The sequence below is a fragment of the Microtus ochrogaster genome, chromosome 6 (genome assembly GCF_000317375.1).
Source record: "Microtus ochrogaster isolate Prairie Vole_2 chromosome 6, MicOch1.0, whole genome shotgun sequence".
Lineage (NCBI taxonomy): Eukaryota > Metazoa > Chordata > Mammalia > Rodentia > Cricetidae > Microtus > Microtus ochrogaster.
Genome location: NC_022013.1, coordinates 62,739,971 through 62,750,250, shown reverse-complemented (window position 1 = coordinate 62,750,250; position 10,280 = coordinate 62,739,971). Strand labels below are relative to the sequence as shown.

Below are 10,280 nucleotides of genomic sequence, written 5' to 3'. Positions count from 1 at the left end.
CTAGTTCCGGGACAGGCACCAAAGCTACAGAGAAACCCTGTCAAAAAAAAAAAAAAAAAAAAAAAAAAAAAAGAATCTTCTGAAGAAACTTCTACTGCTGGCTTTTCCCTCAATCGTGTGCCCATCCTACTTCTCATTATATCAACTCATTACTGATGGAGACAATTACAGAGATCTACAACTGGTCAAAGTGCGGACAATAAGTGACTGTAGGGTGCTCAGGCCCCATCAACTCATCTACAGCACAACCTTATGCCTCAGGCTATAGGAAATCATGTGAGAGAGAGTGGAAAAACTGTAAGAGCCTGAATGAAGACCAGGACATCTGTTGCAAAATAGTGTCTCCTAGACATGACAGGGAAGATGTATCCATAAAATCTCAACAAAATGGTTACCTAAACAAGACCTGGAAATAGACAGTTCCTATCCCTAGATGAAGAGCTACAGGCAACCAGTGGTTGCTGAGAATGGAAGAATCTGTTTTGTCCAGGGGCAAGCCCAATAGTTATCCAATTCTAAGTCGTCAGCCCTAAACACATGCATATAAAAGCAACACTAAATGGACTCAGTAAGGTTTATACACACATACACACACCAATAATAATAATAATAATTAAAGTCATGAATTTTCAAGGAGGACAGACAAAGGAGGAGTTGGAAAGAGGAGAGGGAGGAGAGGAAATGAGATAAACACAGCACTTAAAACTTTACAACATCATTACTGGACTAGTAAGCCGTGCAAACATGAATTTTTTGGGTGGTGATACTGTGACATAAATTAGTAACACCTAAAAATGACTATGGGAATGTAATATATTTCCAGGATAAGTTAACGGAACCAGCTATCAACAGCTTACAGAACCTGACAGGCTCCACTCATCACTGTGGCTCTCTCCAGAGCAGCGGGCTTTCATCAAGCAGCTCAGCTGGACTAGGCATAACCTGAGAGCTTTTTCCAAAAATTTAGTTTAAAAGTGTGACTCTGATAGGTATTTTATAAAACAAACATTCTGAAAGCCAGGTACCTTTTCCCCCTCGTTGTTTGATTCAAATATATAGCAGACTGATGACAAACTACTTTCACTTCTTCCGCCTGATGTCCGGAGAACAAATCCAAAAAGTCGTTTATTTTCTTGGTGTGTAGCATATAAAACTACACACGGTAATGGAAACTGCCACAGAAACACCATAAATAAATATGAGATCTTCCAAATCATTACAGCAGCATTCAGATGATAAACTCTCATGCTACATTCTAAAAATATTGTAAATAGAATCTTAAAGACAAATTTTCAATTGAATAATAATCTATTAACAAATAATACCATATTTGGGTTGGATATTACCAAAAAATATTAAATACTAAGTTTTATTTAATAACATATTTATCAATGCAAATTTAACTACAAAAGTAATCTACTTAGTAAATAATTAAACAAAAACATACACTTGCATCTATAAAGAAATATAGAATTATAGAATAACCTCAATTATGTTTATGTTTTGATTCCTACTGCTAATTTCCTTGGCATATAAACTCTCTAGGGATAAAAACTATTAATTGCACCAAAATGTGTTGAATCTTTAAGTTGCACAGTGCTCAATAATTTTGTGGAGCTGGCACTATATGTAACTATAGCCTAAAGATTAATCTTAATTGATACTGTCATACTAGGGCACAGATTATTATCAAACTATAAAATTAATATGTAAACAAAAGATACTTAAAGCTTGAATCACACAGAACTCACTGTGAGCCTTGTAACTTGGGTCTGCGGATCAATTAACCTACAATAATTAAGAATTTGGAAAACAACTTTTTAATTAGGCTGAATTAAAAATTATTTTTCCTGTAAGGTTTTTATTTTGGAGAGGTTACTACTTACTTCAAACAGTCACAGGTGACTAACAGATGTGATTCTGTCATACGGAAGATGTTGTGGATGGCCCGAGCAGCTAGGATCTGGCGCATTGTTTCGTAGACAACGTCTGGATGGTCATCTGACTTTACCTCCATAGAACCAAGGAATCGGACAATGAAGAGCTGATGAAGAATAGAGTCTGCAACACAACATGGTACATATGGTGTAGGGATGTGTTTTGGTTTTGGTTCTGCAGCACAACTCTCCTGCTTTAGCATCCCAGATGCTGGTACTACAAGCACATGCCATTCTACTTAAATATTTATGTATCTTTAAACCTCATAGTTCTTTCCCAAGAAAAATAATATACTGCATGGTTTAAGAATTTCCAATGAAAAATAAAACCTAAAGGAGGTATTTAAAAATAACCTTTAACACTACAGTGTTCAAGCTATAGGAAAATTAAGGCCTCAGTTTCAATTAGCAAAATATAATGTTACAGTGACCTGGTTTGTGGTGGTCTGAATGAAAACGGCCCCCACAGGCTTACTGGGAGTGGCATTATTGGAGGTATGGCCTTGTATAGTAGTGTGGTCTTGTTGGAGGAACTGTGTCACTGGATGGTGAGATTTGATGTTTCAGAAGCTCAAGTCAGACCCAGTGGCTCACTCTCTCTTTCTGCTGCCTGCCAATCCAGACAGAGAACACTAGGCTCCTTCTCCAGCACCATGTCTGCCTGCATGTTTCCATGCTTCCTGCCATGATAACAATGGACTAAACCTCTGAACTGTAAGACAACTCCAATTAAATGTTTTCCTTTATAAGAGTTGCCATGGTCATGGTGTCTTCTCACAGTAATAGAAACTTTAAGTTCCAGATAAAAAAGAATTCTTTGTACTATTCCTGTAACTTTACTGTAAGTTTAAATTTTTATTTAAGAAAAATAGCTGCAGCCAGGCGTGGTGGCGCACACCTTTAATCCCAGCACTTGAGAGGCAGAGGCAAATGGATCCCTGTGAGTCTGAGGCCAGTCTGGTCTACAGAGTGAGTTCCAAGACAGCCAGAGCTCTGTGACACAGAGAAACCCTGTTTCAAACCAGTCCCCCCCCCCCCAAGAAAAGGAAGGAAGGAAGAAGAGAGGGAGAGAGGGAGAGAAGAAGGGAGATGGTTAGAGAGAGAAAGAGATGAAAGAAAGAATACATGAACGACAGCTGCTGCTGGGACTGGTGACTCAGCGTGTTATAGGTTAAGTATTTGCTGCATAAGCATGAGGACATGACCTCAGATGCCTAGCACCCACATGAAAGCTGGCTTCCAGAGCAGATGAGACAGTGGGTATCTATAACCCCAGGGTTATGGGCATAAGGAAGGGACACACAGAGAGAGAACTTTTGGCTAGCAAACTCCAGATTCAATGAGGGGTCATGTCTCAAAAAATAGGTGAAAAAGGATAGAGGAAGATACCCAGTGTGGACCTTTGGCCTACACAAGCACAAACATGCACATATGTGTTGTGACAGGGAGCTGCGGGCTGCGTCCCCAGCACCCGGCCGCCCACATGGCTAGCTTATGCCCTGAAATAATTACACGGAAACTGTATTCTTTAAAACACTGCCTAGCCCATTAGTTCCAGCCTCTTATTGGCTAGCTCTTACATATCGATTTAACCCATTTCTAATATCCCTGTAACACCACGAGGTGTCTTACCAGGGAAGATCTTAACCTGCGTCTGTGTCCGGTAGGAGAATCATGGCACCTTACTGACTCAGCTTCTTTTTCCCAGCATTTTGTTCTGTTTACTCCGCCTACCTAATTTTCTGTCCTATTAAAGGGCCAGGGCAGTCTCTTTATTTAACCAATGAAATTAACACAAAACAGAAGACTCTCCCCCATCACGCATGCACTTGCGCACACACAAACAGAAAACCCACAGATACACGAAACACACATACACACAATACATAGAATAAAATCAACAACAAACCCAGCTACTGGCTGAGTATCTTGGCACATGCCTGTAATCCTAGTACTTGGGAAGAAGGCAAGAGTCATCCTTGGTTACATAGTGAATTTGAAGGTAGTCTAGTTATTTGAGAACTGTCTTTAAAAAAAAATATATAAGGTACTGGAAAACTGAACATACCCTTCCCCCACCCAACCCACCCAGGTCCCACATCAAGTGCCTCAGCCTAGTCTGGCCACCCCAGGCTGAGCCGCAACCAACCTCTAGGATACCACCAAGACCTACTCTCTACCCACAACCTACAAGCCCCTCATACACCACATCCAACCTCTCTATCTTGCCATACCTAGCCCTTCATTCCAGGCTTGGAACATAAAATAAATGCTGTACAACAGCTCAGTCCACTCTGTTCACTTGAATTCCTTCCACCTAAGTCATTTCTCCGCTCTAGGCTGTACATCCTTTCTTGTGACCCAATTTGCTCTGTTCATACTAGTCAAAACTAAGAAGTCCATATGCCCAGATGTTATTGCAAGAATACAAACAATAAGAAAAAAATATCACAATGAGTTCTACCTTCAGTTTCTGACTTTGTGCCTCCTCCGGATTCTCCAAATGGATTTGTACGTCTAAAGTTTAGGAAAAAATATGAACAAATAGGTCAATCACCATGAGCCACATGGAAGAGAACAGAATTAAAAACTGAGCCATACAACTTTACATGTTTATAAAGAGAAGTTTTAGAACTCTCTGTTAATGAACAATCATGGCCAAAATACATGAGCATCACTCTCACACTGAGTAATAGGCCAACCCAATGGATCTGCATTGACTGATTTATCTACTGCAGTCTTCTGTTACTGTATTTATTTAGTAGACATAAACTCAGCCACACACAAAAAAAAATTCTCAAACTGTTTTCCAAAAGTTTTCAAATTTAAACAAGCTAACATAAAGGAAGACTAATGTGGCAATAATACTGGGAACTTATGAAAATGCCAGGGATTTCCTAGAACTGTAAAAATCTAAATCTGGGTTAAGTACAAATTGCAAATTAACTATAAAGATTTGAAAACTCTAGTTTTCCTGTTAACTGTATTTCCTACATCTGGGCCTACACATAAGAACTACATGTGTAAATAAATACTAAGAGGGCTTGCCTAGGATGCACACAAAGCCTGGGTTTGATTCCCAGCACCAAACAAAGAGAAACAAAACTAAACTCTTTATTACTCAAGACATAAGTAACAATGCAAGGATAAAAGTAAACCAAAGATTAAAAACTACTTCCCCCCATTCCTATTCTTAGCTTATGGCACAACCACAATGATAGAAGGGAAAAGTTCAGTTCAAAGGAAGTCTTGGAAGTAACAGTCTAAAATTGGCATTAGAAACAGGACAGAAGCTAAGAACATGGCTCAGTCAGACATGGGTTTAACTCCCAAAATTTATGTAAAAAAGCCAAGCAGTCGGGTGTGGTGATGCATATCTTTAATCTCAACACTCAGGAGACAGAGGAAGGTGGATCTTTGAGGCCAGCCTGGTCTACAGAGTAGAGTTCCAGGACAGCCAGGGACACACAGAGAAACCCTGTCTCAAACATCCTCCCACAAGTAAATGAACGAACGAACAAACAAACAAACAAACAAACAAATAAATAAATAAATAAATAAAAGACCAAGCAAGGTTTTGCACACTTGTTATCCCAGATCTGAGGAGGCAGAAATGGGTAGGTCCCTGGGGTTCACTGGGTAGCCAGTCAGCTTGGCAAGATCCTGGCCAGTGGGAGAACGAAAAGGTGGATGGATGAGGACTAGCACCGGAGGAACTAAGCTGTCTTCTGGCCTTCACAAACATGTACATAAACGATCGTGTGCATCTGCAAGCACATAAACATGCATACGCACACACACATACATACAAAGATACTGACCTCTTTCTATAAAACATTTATTTGTTCTTATTGTAGGTATATAGATGAGTGCATACATGTATGTATATGCACTATTTATGTGTCCAGTGGCTGCAGAAGCCAGAAAAGGGCTTCAGATCCCTGGAGCTGGACTTATGGAGAGTTGCCAGCTACAATATAGGTGCTGAGCACCAAACCTGGGTCCTTCACAAGAGCACCAAGTGCTGTCAACCACTGAGTCATCTCTCCAGCCCAATACTGATTTCTTTTATATCAGCCTGACATAACATACCAAATGCTATGCGTATTTAGTATATTTATGCAAATTTTCATGTTTATATCAATTTCATATCAAATTTAGTGTATTAAGTGCCCGACCTCCTTAATAAATGATATGTCATAGTTTCATTTCTTTTGTGTATGTATGTTTGTCTATATAAATTATTGTGCACCACATGCATTCAGGAACTCGTGAGGCCAGAGATGGTTTAAGATCCCCTGGAACCAGTTACAGGTAGTGGTGACCTGTCATGTAGGTGCTATAAACTGAACCTGATACTCTGCAGGGGCAGTAAGTGCTCTCAACTTCTGAGCCATTTCTCTAGCCCACCTCCCTCCCCAAAATTAAGTGCCTTGACAATAGTATTCTTCCTCTTCTTCTTCATCATCATTACTGAGATTAAGTACTTTGACAAGTATTCTTCTTCATCATTATTAACAACATCATCAAGACAGGATCTCACATAGTTCAAACTGGACTTGAATTTACTATATAACTTCTGATTCTTCTACTCCCAACTCCCAAGTATTACAATTGCAGGCATAAACTAAGCATGCCCAGGTTTTATGTGGTGCTAGGCTTCAAGTATGCTAGGCAAGCACTCTACCAACTGAGCTACATTCCTAGCCCCTTATTCTGAAATAGATGTTTTAAAATAGTGTCATGACCTGCAGATAAAACTGTCACTTGTCCTGCAATTGACAGGGCAAATGCCCAAGTAAGAGACTTGATAAGCAATTCAGAATTAAATTTTTTGACATTTGATTATCCAAACACCTTTAATTGATACAGAAGACTTAAAAAAATCTGTATGGTTCTATCCTATGAAAATGTGTTAGACAATCATATGAAAGACAACACAGCTGATGCAGAAATGCACCGCAGGTAGAATCATAGATCACAGCACCTGTCTTCATGACAGCATCACTCACCTGCCTCCTTGGCCAAAGGCTTTTGCCTGGCCAGGCTGATCTTCACACACAGGAGAAATTATATCAAACTGTATTGGAGTATCTGGGGCAACAAGAGAATCTAGAGAGAGGGAAGCCAAATTTGCAGACTCTGATCCCAAGGATCCTGAACTGCTGGTCCGAGCTGTGGGTGGCCGAGATGGTCTAAAGACAAAGGAAAACAAAAAGGCACTAAATTTAGTTTTTTTTATTCCAGAAGTGCAATGCTTAACAATGCTTAACAGACTACAAGAAAAGAAAACAATATTTTAAGTCAATAAAAGTATAAAGCAAATTCCAATAAAAGGCATTACCAAGGTAGGTATAGAAGCACTGACCTGTTATCCTAGCACTTAGGGTGTGAAGGCAGCGGCACAAACCCTGGGCTGGCCCATCTTCAAAATAAGACCCTGACTCAAAAAGTAAAAGCTTAATCCCAAATTAGCTAGCTATTTATTTAATAAAAGATTCCTTTCTTGCTGGATGCTGCCTCAGGAGGCAGAGGCAGGCCAGCCTGGTCTACAAAGTGAGTTCCAGGACAGCCAGAACTAAACTAAACAGTGAAACCTTGTCTCAAAAAAAACAAAACAAAAAAGATTCCTTTCTTTCCAATTAAAAATCATAAACTGGCCGGGCGATGGTGGCGCACGCCTTTAATCCCAGCACTCGGGAGGCAGAGGCAGGCGGATCTCTGTGAGTTCGAGACCAGCCTGGTCCACAGAGAAACCCTGTCTCGAAAAACCAAAATAAATAAATAAATAAATAAATAAATAAATAAATAAATAAATAAATAAATAAATAAATAAATAAATAAATAAATAAAAATAAAAATCATAAACTGGGACTTGGGAGATGAGTCAGCCGATAAAGTCCTGCTACCTAAGCAAGAGAACCTGGGTTTTAATCTTAAATTCTTGTATTTTAAAAAGCTGCCCATGGCAGCAGGCATCTGCAACAACAGCACTGGAGTACCGAGAAAGGCAGATTCAAGGAACTCACTGGTCAGCCAGCCCACCGAATCAATGAGCTCCAGGTGTGTGAGAGACCCATACACACATCCTTTATTAGAGAATTTACTGTTTTGAAAATATTCTTCTGTTATCATAGATGATCTGGTACTTATCTAAGTAGTACTGTTAAAACCAGATTGCTCACTATAGCTTAAACAGCTTACTTAACTGTCTGTTACATAGCCCCGTATACTAACTCACCCTGCGGGACGCAGGCTCTCGTGTCTCTGCTGGAAAGATGGGGAAGGAGTGACAGCTTCAAGAACAGACTGATTTACTCGTGCAGCAGTTTCCTATTTTGTTTTGTTTAAAAAAAAAAAAGATTAGTATTAATAATATAAGAAACTAAAAGTTTGGTATATTTCTCAAAATGGTCACTAAGTTTTTGAGTTACGTTTAAAATACAAACTAAAGCTACTGAAATATTTCCATTCTCTGACCTTACTAGTAAGGTACATTAATTTCAATCATTATGAACTTCCTATAATTGAAGAATAATTCTAATTTCTTTCTAAGAACACACACAATAAGAAAATACTCTTCCATTAATTCTTAACTACCACTTATCTTGGATTAAGGTTTGTACTATCACCAGGCACACTGCCTAATTAAAAATATTTTATAGAACATAAAAATTTAGAAATAGAAAATACTCATTAAATATAAAAGAACTCTTCTAGAATAGTTATTAATTCATGAAATTATTGTAAATATCCTGGATGGCATCTCATTTTTACAAAAACAAAATTCTTTTTTCTAAATGAAAAGTCTTTAAATTTAAAACCTGGAAGTCATCTTTATCATTCTCTTATTTACCTTTTACTCAGTCAGTTACTAACTAGTCCAGACCCTCCTATCAAATCCACCATTACATCAATGGTAGCTTAAGCTGGGCATGGTGGCACATACCATTATTTGGGCTGGGGAGAGAGGCAGAGACAAGCAGAGAAACCCTATTGGAGTACAGTAAAGAGCTTAAGACTTAGACTTTCAACTGAAATCATCAATCCCTACCCAGCTCTGGGAAGCACCTGGGTTTACAGCATAGCCAGCCCACGAAGACTGCGTTTAGACAGCACCTGTCTAGGACCGAGTCTTTTCCCAACTCTCATACAGCATGGTCTTATTCCACGCCTTCAACTACCGGTACCTTTGGATTCTACCTACACATGTGAACTGTACCTATGGCTAAATTTACCAGGTTTGAAATCCTTGCTGCTCAAAGAATAATTTACAAACTGAGAATTCAAGCTATATCATTACAGATGTACCAAAATCATAATATGTATTTGAGCAAGATTTCCAGGTGATCTGTATGCAGACTCTAGTTTTCTATTCTGGACCAAAAACTTTTATTTACACTACTGGTTCATTTACATGTCACTTCTGTTTCTAAGCTTTAGATTTTATTATATTATCTGCAACATAACTCAGGTTTCTGTCATCTCTACAGAATTTTCACTAAATCAAAGTCCTCACTGATCCTAACATTCTCAAAATGAAAGCCTGTGAGTGATCACCATGAGTGTTTTTTAAACCACATGTTTCTTATCACAACATGTTGTACATAAAATGTCACACTGCTACCATTTCCCTTACCATCATATCTCCTAGAGGAAGCCATGAAGCTTCACCTACATTTTACCTATACCATGAAGCTAAACTGTCAATACCAGCTGAAATAACTGATTTCAGTAGATTTTAAAATAAAATACTGTTCTATGATAGACAATACATGGTATACTATATGGATTCTGTACTTGAGATTACATAATTTGAAAAAGGAGTCAATAACAGCAATATAAATCACAAAATTACTTCACTCTGATAGATCTGAATAAGAAAATAAAAATAGTACCTCTGGATTTTCACTCAAGTATATTTGTTTAGATATGTTGTTTATTGTACAAATCCACTGAAAAGAAAAAATAATTAAATATGATTACTAATTTTTTTCAATAAAGTCTTTCTACTAAGGAAGACTATTCAATATTAAGCTGAAACAGAATTTTCATTAGAAGTAGAACATAATCTTCATAAGAAAATACCTTGGGGATGGGGATATAGCTCAGTGGTAGAACATATACTTAACAAAACATGTAAGCCTCTGGATTCAATCCCCAGCACCACAAACAAAACAAAAACAAGAGACCTAGCTATAAACATATGCATGCAAGCAATATCAGATTAATTATTTTTAAATAAATTTATTTATATAAGGTTATAAATAGTAATTACATTAAATTGTAACTTAATAATATATATTTATCTTTTTTTTTTTTTTTTTTTTTTTTTGGTTTTTC

The 10,280-nt window shown here is 38.0% G+C and overlaps 1 protein-coding gene across 1 annotated transcript in view; it reads right to left on the bottom strand.

Annotated features, from left to right (window-relative positions):
* Window positions 1-10,280, bottom strand: part of Appl1 (adaptor protein, phosphotyrosine interacting with PH domain and leucine zipper 1) — a 40,918-nt gene that overhangs the window by 2,659 nt on the left and 27,979 nt on the right. The window contains exons 13-19 of the mRNA XM_026779987.1: window positions 9,836-9,892; window positions 8,179-8,270; window positions 6,950-7,132; window positions 4,402-4,454; window positions 1,887-2,061; window positions 1,752-1,788; window positions 975-1,172 (exon numbers count right to left, since the gene is read on the bottom strand). Coding sequence (XP_026635788.1) covers window positions 975-1,172; window positions 1,752-1,788; window positions 1,887-2,061; window positions 4,402-4,454; window positions 6,950-7,132; window positions 8,179-8,270; window positions 9,836-9,892 — 795 coding nt within the window. The remainder of the gene's footprint in view (window positions 1-974; window positions 1,173-1,751; window positions 1,789-1,886; window positions 2,062-4,401; window positions 4,455-6,949; window positions 7,133-8,178; window positions 8,271-9,835; window positions 9,893-10,280) is intronic.